The 17,940-nt window shown below is 33.6% G+C and overlaps 1 protein-coding gene across 1 annotated transcript; it reads left to right on the top strand.

Moving 5' to 3' along the window:
* The first annotated feature begins 11,091 nt into the window (after positions 1-11,091).
* Positions 11,092-16,863, top strand: Dpck (Dephospho-CoA kinase). Its single transcript, XM_077445999.1, has 4 exons — positions 11,092-11,311; positions 12,723-13,014; positions 15,379-15,582; positions 15,764-16,863. The coding sequence occupies exons 1-4, from the start codon at positions 11,200-11,202 to the stop codon at positions 15,840-15,842; spliced, it is 687 nt and encodes a 228-aa protein (XP_077302125.1). The 5' UTR covers positions 11,092-11,199; the 3' UTR covers positions 15,843-16,863.
* Positions 16,864-17,940: the final 1,077 nt, after the last annotated feature.

Genomic DNA, 17,940 nt, shown 5'->3' with positions numbered 1-17,940 from the left:
CACAATTTGGCCCTTTTCTGAACGGCAACACACTTCCAGGTCTTTCTTGATACTTGACAAGGATCGGTGAGAGTTAATTATCGTATCAAAACATTTCTTAAGCCATACAGTTTGGAAAAGATTCATTTTTTTTCATCCCTCGACTGTTGTAAAAACATGACATGTACCACAAGTGGTCCATAAAAAACGGACGGCTATAAATTAAATGGTACTCCATTAATATTAAATGGTACTCCATTAATAAAAAGTATTTATTATCATAAAAATAAAGGAAAAGTATGACATTTTGAAACCATTCTCCATCCACTGCTGGATGAAAGCCTCTTCAACACGCTTCCACTCGTCTCTGTTTTGCTCTTATCCATCTCACTCCTCATATTTTCCTTATTTCGTATACCCATCTTCCTTGCGGTCATGCTTTTACCATTCTAGCACCTCTTTTGTCCACCTTTCGTCCATTTTTCTAGCCTCTCGGTTAACATTCTAGCAACTCTTTTGTCCACCTTTCTAGCCACGTGGCCCACACATTGCTATTTCAATCTCTTCACTCTATCCACTATATCCACAACCCTTGTCATGCTTCTCACCCACGTATTCCATTTCCTGTCTTTCCTCGTTATGACAAGCAAACAACGTTCCATACTTATTTGAGTGCATTGGACTTTGTGTAGCAACTTGGCGTTCGATGTCCAAGTTTCACATCCTACTGGTTTATCATCTAATGAAATGCTATTAGGCATGCAACAACTATTGAATAATAGTTTGGTCTTAAATCATTCAAATAATGCCCGTTTTTACGAACACAGGTTTGGAGACTTTGTCGGAAATTTGCCTCTACTCTTCCCAGTGTTTCTATTTGTTCGATTTAATTTTGTATTGATGTCTTCAGTTCTTCTAGTGTGGGTTACTTTCCTTAGTACGTTTGTGTTTCAAGATAAATCACACTTGGAAAGGTGAGATGAACTGACAAGAGACATCACCAAAGCTCGAACTGTCAGTGAAATGCACAATAGCTTTGCTAGAACCATACATTTTCCCTGTTGATTTTTCGTCTTCGAAATTTTGGTTATATTCATGATTACTGACATAACAACCAAGTGAGGAGTTGAACAATTATCACCGCAGGTTATTTTTTCCCATACACTTAGTACGACACATTACAAAACGTACGCTTCCTATGAATTATTTATAGCGTATTATGTACTATAATGCAAGTACTGAATATTGATTCATCGATATGGTAAAGAAGTATATATTATTAACACTTCTATTAACTTTTGTTGACGTTTCAAAGATTTTATAGATTACTTTTTGTAGATAATATTGTGTTGTCATCGGAATTTCCGATTATTCAACTTAATCGATTATTCGAATGTCGAATAGTAAAATTTAAAACATTTGAATATTCAAATAGCTTAAGCATTAGAAAAAAATGTGAAATATAATATAAACTTGGAATAATTAAAATAAGTAGGGATATATATGTATATATGTATGTACATAAATAGTCATGAATATTATTAGAATAATTTCTCAATTTTCAAATAACGAATAGTTCAAAATGGATGAAATTCATATATTCAAATATAGAACATAGAGGAGGTCTAAAATGTATTGTAAAAATACTCTTCAACATATGTACATTGTCGTCAAATTATATAAAAATATATTGTTAATAGGTTTTTGATCTCTTTTTCATAAAATTATGCTGTACATTAACATTAGAATAATATAATACTATGATTACTAACAAAATTAAATTAAAGTTGTAAAATAGAAAATGATCAGTAGATCAGTAGCTATTGAAATATATATAAGATGTATTGTGAACATAATTTAGTAATAATAAAAAGCATTTAAAAATCAAAAAAATAAACTAAAAACATACTTTACATCTTGTTATAATATTATTAAGTGTACAACTTTACAAGGCATTTTCTTGAAACCAGATAACTGAAGATCGGCGGTCGAGTTGCTGCCATAAAATAACAATAGACCTCTCCATTGTCCGAGAAAGCAGGAGAGCAAAAAAAGTGGTTGACAATAGAAATTTACAATAGTGAACCATGTTTTTAGCCGTCCAGCAACTCAACCGCCGATCCTTACAGATAACACAGCAATGATTCCTTGTCTTTTTTCCTTGAAATCAACCGACTCCGACTCTTTTATATTATTTTCATTTATTAATAGTATTACGGTATGTTTCAATGTGATTTTAAATTAAATAAAATCGTTAAATCATTGAATCGTATTTTGATGTTTTGTGGCCAAAACCGATTGTTTCCTCCATCTCATACATTTATTTGTTCTCATTTTTGCATTAATTTACTTGTATATGAAATTCATACACATGCAAGATTAATGTACTGACTTTTTATTTATACCTATTTCATTACCAAAAAGTCAATAAATTGGGTTACATGTCAATTTTTAGTGATTCTTTAATTCCTTTAATTTTTTATATTTTGAAAATCGTTGGAGTCGGTAAACTTCGATCCAACTCCACAGCCCTGCCCTGCTTTTTATAATGGAATTTTCCTAAAACTTTTCATAAAACTTATAATGGAATTTTCATAACTTATATTTGCGAAACATCCAAACCCAACGCCCGTATGTTAATATTGTTTTATTTGGTTTTATTGTATTTATTTTTATTTTTCCAAGTTAGTCTTTTATATAAATACGAATAGATATTTTTAAAAATACATACATATATAAACTGCTATAACTTTCAAAAGCCCAAAACTTTAACAATGTAAATATACATAGGTATGCATATATTTTTCAATAGAAAGATTAATTTCTCTTTAAAATCCTTACGGAGTGTTTTACATTTAATTATTTATTTACAATTTTGCCCTAGTGATTACAGAATGTCGTCAAAAAATACGGCGTAGCAAAAATAAAATAAGAAATAATGATAAAATCTCAGTAGTCATTTCTGAGAATCGTGATCAGGGAGACGTTTCGTTCTCCATAATTGTCTTGGAATTTTTTCAATGTGTATATCTACGGCACGTTCGTGCAAATATTAAATATTGATCGTAAAGAGGATGTTAAGGGTAATTGTTTACATTATTATGAGAAAATTTTTAGCAGTTTTTTACGACTCGGATGGAAATGCTCCAACTCCAGTCCTGATTCAAACTCTAAATCCGAAATAAAAAAAATTCGGATGTGACCAGCCCATGACTTTATCTATGTATTTGTGGAATATAAGAAGGTCACAAAACAAATTTCGATAGTTCATCATACATACACGTTCACACATACCGGTTATGAAAACATTTTCGATACAAATTGAACGCAAATTTAAGGAAACTTGGATAAGTTCTACTTTCGGTTGTCGGATTTTGTTCGAAATTTTTTTATAACTTCAAATCACTATACTTATTATACAAATTAAATATCAAGAAAATAAAAATAATTTGAACGGTCAAAATCAAATAATGAAATATTGTTTTAAAAAAAAAACTACTTCCAATTTACGAATTCTGACCAAAACCTTATCAGCTCTAAGTTAGTACATAAAGAATACAAATATAAATATTGATTAAATATTGAATACAAATATAAGTATTGCTTAATTGAACAAGAGTAAACTGCCACTTCCGGTTGACGGATGCTTACCAAATTTTATACGAAACTTGGTATTAAGCTTAAACTTATAAATATGAAATTTCATTTCAATAAACCAAAAGATTTCTGAGAAAAAACAAAGAAAACCTCGTTTCTTTAGAGTAAAGTACTACTTCCAGTTATATTAAGAGCGCTGGACACCAGCGCCTTGTCCATACAAACGTATTAGACTTCTCCCTTCTTCAATTATGGTACTAGAGAATTTTGTTTTAATATGCTATGGATATCCACCATTGAGATGCATCTATCGTTTTATTTTTTTGATTAGTTATTTTTTATAGAAGCTAGGAGCCGCCAAACATCTATAAAATTGCCTCTTTTTTACACCCACGAAAAGAGTCCAGCGTGCTTGTTTAACGGTCGATTTAAAAAAAAAACTTGCACAGAAAATATCTTTCTCATACCGATGAAGAATTTTTTTAAAAAATTGGTCCAGTTTTGGAGGAGGAAATAGGAGAATACGAAACCTCGATTTTGTCTTTATTTAAAATACGTATTATCTGGTCGAAGCAAAACTGTCGCATTCACTCAATATATATATATATATATATATATATATATATATATATATATATATATATATATATATATATATATATATATATATATATATATATATATATATATATATATATATATATATATATATATATATATATATATCAATATATATATATATATATATATATATATATATATATATATATATATATATATATTGATATATATATTGATATATATATATATATATATATATATATATATATATATATATATATATATATATATATATATATTGATATATATTGTCGCATTCACTCAATATATATATATCGAAGAAAGGAACGGCAACAAAATTAAGGTTTCGGGTGTAAAGCCCTCTTAAGGTATAAAATTTATAATTTCTGTTATATGTATATAAATTTCAGTCTGATTCGGTTAGCGGTTTGGGAGATAATTGAATTCAAAAACTTAAAAAAAGACGACACCTATAAGGGGAAGTACCATTTCTGGTAAACTAAAAAATTTAAATCGTATCAATAAGAATTTTAGTAACCGCTACTAAGTTTCAGTTCGATAGGACGAACGGTGTTCAAAAAATCCACTGACACATAGACATTTTTTGTAGATCATGAAAACGTGATCAGTGATAGATTCTGAGTTCGAATCAGTCAAAATCTCGAGTTCGAATTTTAGCATGATCACAAAACTTCATCTATTGTTACTACGTATGTATGTATGTACAAGTAAAAGTTTCCATTTTTAGTTAAGAGTGTTTAGAGTCAATTGACAACACGTCCATCCTAGCGACAGATTCTCTGAAGTTTCCAAACACTGATGCGGCCTCAGGCACACGTCAAAGAATGAAAGCTCAGCGTGCTCGGCATTCTTCGTCCACGCTCAGTTAGACGATTTTCCATTGTCACACACAAAAAACATTAACCCGCATAGTGCCAACAGTTCGTACTATCGCATCGACATCGAAATACGAATTCAATTCGAATTGATTTTCAGCAACGCAAACTCGAATATTATATATGCTCTCTATGTAACAGTAGACGTTTGATGAATTTACTGAATCTGAAGATTTCCACACTCTCCGTGTGTGTGACGATTCTGATCGAGATATATTATTATGATGTACAGTAGTTATTGTATATGCACAATAACATGGAGAGCAACAGGTGGGTGTGAGGTGAGGTGGCTGTGGCTGCTAAACTTAGCGGTCGCTACTCTGGTGTTGGTTTCCATCGCATCCACTTATGGACACGACACTAAACGACCGATCCAATCTATCCACATTTAGGGATTGTTGAACAATGGTTCAAGCCCTTGTGTGACGATTCAAATCTAGTGTACTTTTTTATCATCAAATGCATCACGATTTTTACAATGTACCTATCGATAGACAAGATATTTTGTGAGACATTTTGACTGATTTGTATACTCTGTACCGATCCATATCAGGTTTAAATGGTTTTTAAAAAAAAATTTATGTATTTTTAAAATGTCTCGAACACCGTTAATCCTACCACATTAAAATACTATTACTACTACCTACTCGTGATTTTGATTTATTTATTTAATTTTAATGCAAACCAAACTAGAGTGATTATTATAAATTTATTTTGGAATTTTATTTATTTATTATTGATAATTGGAATTGTGAATTTTTATTATTTTTTCTAACTATTTTACTTGATCTATTATCAATTTACTAAATTTTAATTCATTTATTTATTTATATTTTTAATTTATACCAGGAAGGCCTAAAGCTCTGACCGCACTATGCGACAACCGAACGATCCTTCACTTCACAACAGTACGCGACCAAATATTGTTTGTATGAAATTGTATGAGACATATCGCACGGTTCGGTGATTACTAGTCAAATGTGAACAGGTCACAGGACAACCGGCCGCTCTAGATCGGTTTTTCGTGACCAATTTTCGGGTTTGACCAGTTTTCTCGTGACCAGTTTTAGGGTGTGGCCAGTTTTAGTGTGACGGGTGATGACGTGTGACCGATCTAGAGCGACCGGTTGTCCTGTGACTGGTTCACATATGACTAGTAGTCCGTTTACCATATCGCACTGCGCGACAGTCGCATGACGCACTTGCCCATATTGCCCTCGCTCAGAGAAGTTTTTATCGGACATACGTCGACCACCAAGCATCAAATACGACTGATGCTAAAATTATTTAAGAATGTCTGTGGACAATCGTCACTTGACAACAATATAACGCCTAAAGCCACTTCTATTATTATAGCATTTCTCTGCATGCACTAATGAAAACGTCCTTAAGGTCTGACCGCACTATACGACAACCGAACGATCCTTCACTTCACAACAGTACGCGACCAAATATTGTTTGGATGTAATTGTATGAGACATATCGCACTGGGCGACAGTCGCATCTTTTGGGTTTTCTCGACTGTTCTTCTTCCTCGCATATCAGCGATACTATAATAGCGTCCGTTTCGTCAATCTTGCTCCAAGGTACCGAACGAATGATTGACATAATTTACTGCAGAGTGTGGCATCGCTGTCGTTCAAGTGCGGTTTATCTAATATTATCGCACACTGTTGTGAAGTGTCGGATCGTTCGGTTGTCGTATAGTGCGGTCAGACCTTAAAAGGTGAGCCCAATGCGCCTTCCTGGCCAGGAAACATTGTACAAGTATTATTATACAAAGTAAATACATATTAATTAGCGTCCACAGAGACATATATGGTCAACTTTGTAAATTTGCAGCAATTTATACGATTCAGCGAAATTCGAGATTGCTGAAAACTCGAGATTTGCGAGAAAATCGGTAAGGTTGCCAATTTGTTTCAATGAAAATCAGATAAGTTGGCAAACTCTGATTGAAAACGATCGACCTGGAGTCACAAATCCAAGGTCTGGCGAACAGAAACCTGTGGTATATTAGCCCGTGACCACTTTTTTCAAAGCATTATATACATATATGATAACCACTGGTCTATTCTGCTGTTTAAATATTGTTATAATTATTATTAGTTTTTTATTATAATTGTAATCTAGGTTATTGTTATTATTATTTAATAATAAATACTATTTTTTACTACAATCATTGGCACTGCGGTTTTTTTTCTGTTATTATTTTTTAATATTTAATTTTTTTTCTCTTATCTACATATATGCGAAAGTTTTAAAATGGTTTATCTTGTAATAATTATATTTTATTTCAAGTTTGTAATTAATTAAACTGTAAATTTTCCAAAATTAAATAAATAATCGAATAATAATGCGAATAAATAAGATCGGTTTTTGCGGAATAATCACCTAACCGTATAAAATATACATATGTACATATGTGCAAAATTTATTTGAAAAAATCAAAAGGAAACTAAAAAGTAGAGGTACCACTTCTGGTCGCCAAAAATGGTTCGGTTAATAGTCCGCAAAAAACAATCTCACGCATGTCACTAAAATCTCGATCGCGGAACATCTGGCACCCAAATCTCTATCAATTGAAAGCTACCCACGCGAAATATTGTACCAACGAAAACTCGAGTGCCAGATATTCCGTATTCGCGATTTTTATGGCAACGATTGTCGAGCGCGCGATCGCAATTTGCGCAATAATCCGTTTACCATTTATTACAAATACATTCATACATACAAGGTGGATCAAAATTCTATATATAACTTTTGAAAAAAATGCAATCAACAAAACAATTGAATTCCGAATAAGATCTTATTATTTATATTTGTCTTTATATTTGTCTATTAATAGTGAGTGTATCGTAGTATTTCTATCTATGACAAATTTCGTAGCAAGAAACACTACGAAAAATTTACCGTCAATTAATGTTTCATTCGAGATCTTCCTGTGTAATTCGTATACCCAATTGCTCCCTATTGTTCAAACTTTTTGACATATGTATTTTTTAATATATAGATTTTTTGTTTATAGTAAAGGAATTAATGTAGAACAGCCGTGTCAATTCATTTGGTGTGTTGTCCAAACATTGTCATCGAAAAATGAATCAATGACCTGTAGCGAATACTCATAATAATCTAAATTTGGATACTGTGCCGATGAATCGTACAGGATTAGAGTGAATCACAATTCGGAATAGTTGATTTATCATGAAAGAGTAAACAGCAGTAAAATGCTCAGGTCAAATGGACGCTGTTAAAAAAGAGGTGACCCAGAAAGAAGTGGGATGATTGCCCGTAGGAGGATCACCTATAATAAAAATAAGACGTAGAATTGTACACTTTTAAAATATCATGACTATATTTCATTTCATTTGCCAAAACATTGTAAATCGGCTTCTGAGCTTTTTCCATATTATGCCTTAAACATTAAAATCAAAATATGATAATACTGTAAATACAAACAAGAAAAATAATGAGTAAAATAAATATTGATCGATGGATTAGTATCAATTAAAATACACTCAAGATATTGTGAACATAATTTATGAACAATAAAATACTTTTAACAAACGTTGAATTTAATTTTAATTCAAAAAGTTTAATTTGCCATTTGTAATTTGTAATTCAAAAAGTTTAATTTGCCATTTGTAATTTGTAATTCAAAAAGTTTAATTTGCCATTTGTAATTTGTAATTCAAAAAGTTTAATTTGCCATTTGTAATTTGTAATTCAAAAAGTTTAATTTTCCAAGTTTAAATTAAAGTTTTTAATTCGCCCATAACGAGAAGTTTTACAGAAAATATTTTTCACCGTGTGACGACTACTTTTTAAAAATGTTCATGTCATACTATTTTGAAATATTTCAAATATGCAAGAAGCAATTAATGAAAAAATATATCATCGTGTGATAAAAACCCTATATATAACTACAGAAATGGGTTGATTGATAATATTAAAATGGATAAAAAGCATCAAGAGTTTGGGTAGTAGACAAGGGGTGACGAACTACTTATGACCACTCAAATTCCAAAAAAAATAAATTATATAAAATAAATATATGTACATAGGTAATGCTCACCCCTTCTGAGCCCAGAGAGGAGCATCCCTGATAAAACATATGTATTGGTTCGGTGATTATTGCCCACAAAGCGCTCGTCTAAAAGTCACTAAAATCTCTATAACGGAATATCTGGTAGTCGAAAAGTTCATCATACTAACGATAACTATCATACTAACGAGAATTCGATTGCCAAATACTCCGTATTCGCGATTTTCATGGCAAAAATTGTCTTTTGGGCGATTGCAATGTGCGTAATAATCCAATTGCCATATTATTATGTTTGATCAGTTGTTTCTTAACCTGGGTTCGATCGAACCCCAGGGGTTCGGTGAGTCAGTCTCAGGGGTTCAGGGGAAGTTAAGACACACCCGACTCATATGATTCGGGTGCCAATTAAGAAGGGTTCGGTGAATGTGCATATGAAAATGGTGGGGGTCAGTACCTCCAACAAGGTTAAGAACGACTGTGTTAGATACTAGACTAAAAAAAATATAAAATAGCACTCACCTAAATAAAGTGTGTTTTAAAATACATATATACATATTTCTATGACATGCTGTGTTTTTATCAATTAATGAAATAGAAAAAAAGGCGATTGATTGTAATGAAGGATATATACATGATGTGGCGGCTCGCTTATACGACATGGTCGAGTTTGGTTGCCTTCCTGCGAGTGGGAACCAACTCGGCTGGGTTCGAAGAGCCACTACTCACTCTGCCTTTAGCTGTCTAACGAATGAGACGACTGCATTAACATGCCAGTCGTCTCATTCGTTCACCCTCCATAACTGGTGACCCCCGACATCGAGCCACGCAGCCTCGATCAATTTCAACATGCCGCTCATCCCTGCCTCGCCGAGCCAGGCGGGAAAGCTACCCGCCGCGCCCCCATCGCCATCGACACAGCACGCCGCGGCCCGCAGGTGACAATAAACGAGCAGACACGGCTACCTACCTACCTACCTACCTACCTACCGACTGGAGTCCAGCCACAACGTCGATGACAGGTGCTTAAAAAAATGGGGAAGCGAATGAGACGACGATCTTGACAGCTGGATGTGGAGTCATGCGCGATCCGGTACACATAGAACGGTCATCCAGCACCACAAGATTCATCACACACCACCTCAGCACCATCATCATCATCATCATCAAGGCCCCGTCCGTCCCCACGAGCGTCGTCACGCCGAGACGGGCGGTAGCGCTACAACACCTCCACGAGCCACAACGACTCACAGTCCAGCTCGGAGTATCATCAACCACATCGATGCCCCTGCCGCCCCCGCCGCCCCACCAACCGACATCAGCCTCGGAAGAGCGGCGCCGCCGCAGCATCGCATCGCGCGACCATCGGACCAGCCACCGTCCTGCTCGCGACGTCACCGCCCTCGAATGTACCGACCATTCAGGGCGGTACACCTACACAGCGGATGACCCACGTCAACAATTTTTTTCTCCCCACTCAATAATTTTTTTTCTCTTTGTGTAACAATATTTTTTTTCTTTTGTAAAATTTGTTTCTTTGTAATTTTGGTATCGCTGATGCTGGGGGGGAGTGATGTGGCGGCTCGCTTATACGACATGGTCGAGTTTGGTTGCCTTCCTGCGAGTGGGAACCAACTCGGCTGGGTTCGGAGAGCCACTACTCACTCTGCCTTTAGCTGTCATATAATAAACACGTGCATTAACATGCCAGTCGTCTCATTCGTTCATCCTCCATAATATGTTTTATATAATCTTTATTGGGATCGCATTCCTACACTACAAAGATTTTGATTTAAATTTTACGCAATACTATGAAACAGCCAAATACTTTTAAATAAAATACGATATCTTTCTCACATTTTGCAAATTAAGAAATATTGATTTAAAATGAATAATACGAATGAAAGTAGGAGTAGATTTAACAATGTTTTCAATTTGATTTGTATTTCAAATGGAATTCATTTCGCGTCTCAAGCGATAGACACTACTTTACTCATTTCGACCAAATTCTTTATCTGTCAAATTGACAGTTTGCGAGCGATCGCTAAGCTTGGCGATCGTTTGATTTTCTTCGCTTTATTTCAACTGTTAATCTAACAGATAATGTATATTGTAGGTTTAACGGGGGGTTTGGCGACGGGAAAAAGCACCGTTCTCAGTTACTTCAAAGAAAACAACATACCAGTGATGGATGCCGACGAAATCGCTAGAGAAAGTGAGCATACCAGTTGTAACACATTGTGCCAGAAACGCCCCAAATATTTCATTCGTAACGGCTTGATACACGACTACTTAATCCAATGCTTATTACTATATATCTATTATAGTATAAAATCTATAGAAATTGCATATATGTATATGGGGATTAGAAAAAAAATAATAACCCCCAAACAAATGTTTCGCAGTACAGAATCAATAAAAAATAAATTTTTCACCCAGTGATTTTTTTTTCGTTTGGAATAATTTGAAATATTATCGTTTCTCAAGCGTACCATATGCCGAAAAAAATCATATCATATCTTCCGGATAAAGTTGGCGTTTTTTGTGTAACGTTTGGACTCTTCTTATTATCCTCTGTGGAGAGGAAAACTATGCCAAATCCATCAGCCATCTTTCTCGACATTACACTCACCCAATGACTTCAGTCATAGAAGAGCCAGTGGCGACTTAAACTTATCTGGTTCATCGAATAGGGGATCTTCTCCTTCCCAATAACCCTCTGCACGCCCAGTCACAAGTCGTTTTTCCAAGCTTTGGATAAGTTGAGACAAATCTAGATCTGTTCAGATTGCGTGAGTCCATACAATAGACACGCAGGATTAGCTTCGTCGACTGTGGACCTGACCTTTAATGCATGCGAACGACTGTTGAAGCAGCAAATGCAATGAAGCATTTTTTTCCTATTATTTGGATCCTGAACCCACCCCTAAGCAATATTGCGACAAATCAAAAAGTTTACTTATGTCTGAAATAATCAATATATGTACATCTACCGAGTATGTGACCTCTCATATACTCATTTTTTTATTATTAAATTGTTTAATATTAGTCTATAAAATCATCAATTACATTTTTATTCGAATATTAGCAGATATACCAGGCATTATCTGACTATATGTATTGTTACGTAGAGGTGGGTGGAGGATCCAAGTAAAAGGCCAAAGTCGTATCACAGCATTTATTGATGATTAAGGAGATACGCGCACTGGCAGTGCTCCGTCCAGAATGTCTTGATATCGCCTAAGTACCGCCTTATAAGGGGCAGGTCTCTCAGGACATCTTCAACGTCTGATTTGTTTACCTATTGTTATGGTCACATACTCTGATATGTATTCCCACGACATTCGGTACCACGGTATCGGTCACTTCTGAGAAGGGACCAAATAGCGGCCATTGTTTAGCCTACATGCACTTGGAGTCTAGATATAATCCTTGAAACCAATAATAACGGTCACACAGTGTCAGGGATGCACCTCGGCTTAATCCGATTGCACTTAACCGGCGGCTCTTTTTAGTATATGCTACAGTATAATAACACTTTGCATTAATTTATAGTATATTCTTGTCATAGTGGATATTTACAACGAGATTGTGAATTTTTTAATCGATATATTGTACTGTTGCAGTTGTGGAACCGGGTCAAGCGGCGTGGAGAAAGATTGTCAGCGAGTTTGGACCTCAGGTGTTGTTGGAAAACGGAAGAATCAACCGCATGATTCTGGGAATGTTGGTCTTCGACGACATCGAGAAACGGAAGAAACTGAACGCCATCACGCATCCTCAGATACAGAAGGCGTTGATAAAAAATGCGATCATGAGGTGCCTTGAAGGTCACGCGTTCATCGTGATGGAGCTGCCATTGCTGTTCGAGAGCGGAAGAATGATGTCGCTCATTCACAAGATTATAACCGTCGTGTGGTAAAAATATATCATTATCATACCGATATTTAGCGAATTTCAAACATGCAATAACCCTCTGCGCTCGATATTGTAAGAGGTATTTTCACTCTATACATTATACATATGTATGTTGAAGAAAATTTATATTTAACAATAGCGAGTAAAAGAGTATTGATGTGTTTTAGTTCTTGACATTTTAGATCCTTTTTGCTTGCATAACTACATATGTTTATCTTTTTATAGAATTGTTTTCAGGGATGATATTGTATCTTATTTAAACACCGTGTCTAATTTCGGGTTTGCTGCAAATGATTGCAAAGCCTGCATGCTCTTTCGATTGCATTTTAACTGTTTGAATTTCAGCATGTACGAAAGACGAGATATTGATGGGGTTGCGCAGATGACATTTTGATACACATTGATGATTGGCAATTCTTAAAATTGAGTTGGATCTTTCTGGCAAGTTTAAAATAGCAAAAGCCGAGACAAAAGTATGAAATGAGCATGCAGGCGCTTGGTTTGCTATCGTTTGCAGCGATTTGCAGCCTGTGCTATTAGGGACTATTTTTGATTCACTGATTCTATTATGTGTACATAACCAGCAGAATAGATCAATGCTTTCAATTGTATGGTCAAGGGTTCTATTATATATGTTGCTAGCCACACCTTGGATATGCGACTCCAAGGTCGATCGTTTCCCATTAGAGTTTGCCAATTTATCTGATTTCATTGAAACAGTTCCAGCAAAATGGCTACCCTGTCCTATCCCTTTCACACAAATTCGAGTTATTCAGTATCTCGATTTTCGCCGATTAGAAAATGGTGCAAAAATTTGACCATAGATGTCTCTGTGGCTGTTAACCCTTTGAGTGCTAATGTCTCTTCTGGTGAAAGCCCACAACGCTGAAAATTTGGCCAATATTTCCAACTAGAGTTATTTTGAAATCCCACAGAAAGCAGGTATAAAGATTGTGGTTAATCAAAACAAACCCTAGATCACTACCCTAGATAACTACCGCCGAGAATTTCGAGTTTTGTAAAGGTGTGTTTAGACTATTATATCTTGCAACAATTTAAAATAGGTCTATTAATGAATGCATTTTTCCAAAACTAGTTCCATATTCTTCATTGTTGTTAACCCTTTGCCTGCAGCAATAAATATAGCGAACAAGCCCTGTACGCGGCACCTTTTACGCGAATTTGGCAATCGAGTTTTCGACCTTAAATACAGATTTTAATATTTACTCAAGTAACCAGATATGTTAATTAACACATAAAGTATTATGTTAAACAATAAAATACATAATATATCTCGTAGTTTTGGCTTAATTGTCAAATAATCATTCTTCATACAATTGAGACGTATCGTCGCCATTGTTCAATAGACATGACGTCACATAAACGAAGTTTCAGTATGGTTCCACAAAAAACTAATTTTGACTGGTATATATGAATTTTAAGCAAATTGAATAGATGGCATTCAACTCTCAGTAATATAGTCAACCAATTTTGAACCTTAAAACAGTTGAAATAGGCGCATATAAGGCTCAAAATCCCGTACAAAGTTCAGAAATTCTATGGAAGACAGCCGCACTAGAGTCTTGTCGCGCAAAGCTTCCATAGAACACGGCCGCGGGCAAACGGTTAAAATGTAATGCTCACAATCTAAAATACTCAGCAGCTAAGGATTTCCATCGGGAAATTCTGCTATGGTTATAAATTCAGAAATTCCAGTGTAAATCAGTCTTTATAAACGTTGACAAATGAACGACACAGATTACACGAACCATGTTCAATGCATTTTTTTTTTCAATGCTACGTGGAAAGGCTTAGAGGGTAATATTCTTGTTTACTTTTTACATGCTCAAAATACAATTCCTATCCGCGTTTTTGAGGCCTATGCAATTTTTGGCAAAACGCTGATCGGCGTTAATCAGCATTTAAATGGTTAGTAATCATTTGACCATAAACGTCGTGTTTAATAAATGGGTGTATACCTGTTTAAATAATTTTTAATATGTATAGCACAGCACACTCATCGCGGTGAAGTAACCTGTTATAACTTTGATCAACATATTCATACACAGTGGTTTTAATTTTACATACAAATTGCTTACTCATTATAGTTGTTTTTACAATTACTTGAAAGTGCAAAGGTTTAAAGCATTGGCTTGATTGGCATTAATGGCTTGAGCGTTGTTTATACAATGATTATAGCATGAATTTATATTCTTTATATGATTTGCAACGCGTTTGACATTGTGCGAACGATCTATGGTCCTTGTGCAGTTAATGATACAATGACATGTGAATTTTTTCCTGTATAAATTGCACGCTTGGTTCGTTTAAGGAATGAGATTTAAAATTGTTGCTCTCTTGTAGTGACGACGTTCAACAATTGGAACGTTTATGCCAACGTAATTCGTTTCCTGAAGATGTTGCGAGGAAGAGGATCGCAAGTCAAATGCCGCTTGAAGAGAAAGTTATCTCGTCACAGTTTGTCATTAACAATGATGGCACATTAGAAGACACGAGAAAACAGACTGAAAATATTATCAGATCGTTGAGGTCCTCTAAATTTCATTGGTAAGAAATATATATGTTATTAAATTGGCAAAAAATAAATGTAAATTTACCATCTGTTCATTATCTGAGAAAATATAAGGTATTAAATTTATATATGAACCAATGGGACATACTAGTACATTTGTATGTATATTACATGTTGTTTAAGTATTTCAAATAATCTTTTTTTTTTTGTTTTTAGGTATATACGAGGAGGTATATTAGGATTGGCAATGATGCCGTGTACTCTGTATTTCATCTACTTGAGCTTTTTTACATGAATGTATTTAGCTTTAAACAAAAAGCAGGAAAGCGATTAAAATTGGAACATAGTTTACAATTCCTCATTTTTAATTTACATTTTACACATTAAACCCTTTTCAATAACTATGTACATGAAAGTTATTGATTCATATCGCAACGTATCATAATTTTTAGCTTAGAATTTGATCTTTTGAATGCCTGTTTTTGACTGTGTCGTAATTAGAGGAATTGTTTGGCTCGCTAATAGTTGTAAATTAAAGGAATTAGGTATTTCCAAAATTATTCATCAATATTATAAATTTACTCATTGACAAGGTCACTTGCGATTCGCTAGTTTTTTGTTGTATATGAATTTGCCTAGTTTTAAAAGTAAAGAATTACTACAGCAGATTAATATCATATTGTCATATTTTCAAAAGACTGAGTATATTATAATGTTAAGTTACCGAGACGAATGATCCTATTCATAGCGGTTAAACGCAGTTTGAACCAAAGTATCCAGGTGTAATAACCACCTACATATATGAGACCAATAGTTCTGTTTTAACCGAGTAATGAAATTCTAATGGTTTATTTATTTTGCTTCGATAGTTTTTGTTATTATATTTACGGAAATGTATTCGTTCTTGATTTAATCGCTGCTGCTATAATTTCGTTGGAATTTTGTTTGTAATAACCGAGTTCCGCTATATATTCATTCCTTCTGTTAATATGAATATTGTTGTTATTTTATTTCTATTATTTATGGTAAAGTAGTTATATACAGTCCTTTCGCATTGAAATCTTTGCGTTTTAATTTATTTTTGTTATTATTGTATGAAGTTTTGTCATAGGGAAATAAAAGTAAATAAAAAATATTTGTTCACATGTATTATTTCATCAGCTGCATTTTATACAAACATGTATCACATTGAGGGAAAAATTTGGCCTTAATTATAAATATTTGTTTTAATATATCGTTGAAATGATTGGAAACGTTATCCAGCTTTTGGCTTAGACTATTATGCATGTTCCTAATAAATAATATTATGTATAAAGTAGTTGCGTCGTGAGATTGATTCAAATAAGCAAAAATGCATCGACGTTTGGTGTGTATAATTTTTCCCTCGTTTGAATATATGTACATACATTTATTTACGAATACTTGGGAGAGGCGGCATAGCCGATGGGCTCCAATATAATAATAATATAAATAATCAAATTCGCTAAATATGTATACAAATAAGACGTCACTATGCATGTATAATATAAATAGAGTATATATATATGAGCATATAAACAATTTATACACATTACAGTAAAAAATCCAATTTATCTGTAAAACAGAACTAACAACTACGAACAACATTTTAAGTGATAAAATTTACAGTTAATTTTGGTGATTATTTCAGTTAATTTTGGTGATTATTTCAGTTAATTTTGGTGATTATTTCCATCAATTTTGGTGATTATTTCAGTTAATTTTGGTGATTATTTCAGTTAATTGGTTAAGTTCGCTCGCTCTCGCTAGATTACTATACACATAAAAACCATAATACTGAGAATTAAAAAAAAAAACAAACAACCATTATAAATTTTCTAAGATTTGAGTCAAAATTATTAGTATATAGTGAGAACTTGATATCACAAGTAGTATAAAAACATTTTTAGTTCATTGACAATAATAAAAATGCATCGCATATTATTATAAATAGTAAAAAATATCAAAACCACAAAAAAAGGCCGAACACGCCTACAATTCAAGTGAATTAACATAACTAAAATTATAAATTTCTCATATGTATATACAGAAAAACTTAATTTAATAAAATCTCGGCAGCATTTATATTTTGATTTCATTGCATGTGATAAAATCAATAAATAAACTACTGCAATATGAAAAAAAATGATTTAAAACTGCAATTGTTACAATAAATATTTCATACGTACTGTATAAATATAAAATTAATGATTCCATGGTCTTCTTATCCATATTATAGTTTATGTGACCTCTAGTTTAACATTAGTTTCCTCCCCTCACGAAATATATTGATTATTATCATTTAAACATGTATACATTCTATTTTATAAAATATTAATAAAAATACACAAAAACATGCATATAATTTAACTACA

This window comes from Arctopsyche grandis, chromosome 2, assembly GCF_051622035.1.
Source record: "Arctopsyche grandis isolate Sample6627 chromosome 2, ASM5162203v2, whole genome shotgun sequence".
In the NCBI taxonomy this organism is placed as follows: Eukaryota; Metazoa; Arthropoda; class Insecta; order Trichoptera; family Hydropsychidae; genus Arctopsyche; species Arctopsyche grandis.
Note: the sequence above shows the minus strand (reverse complement) of the source record. Positions and strands in the feature narration are given on the sequence as shown.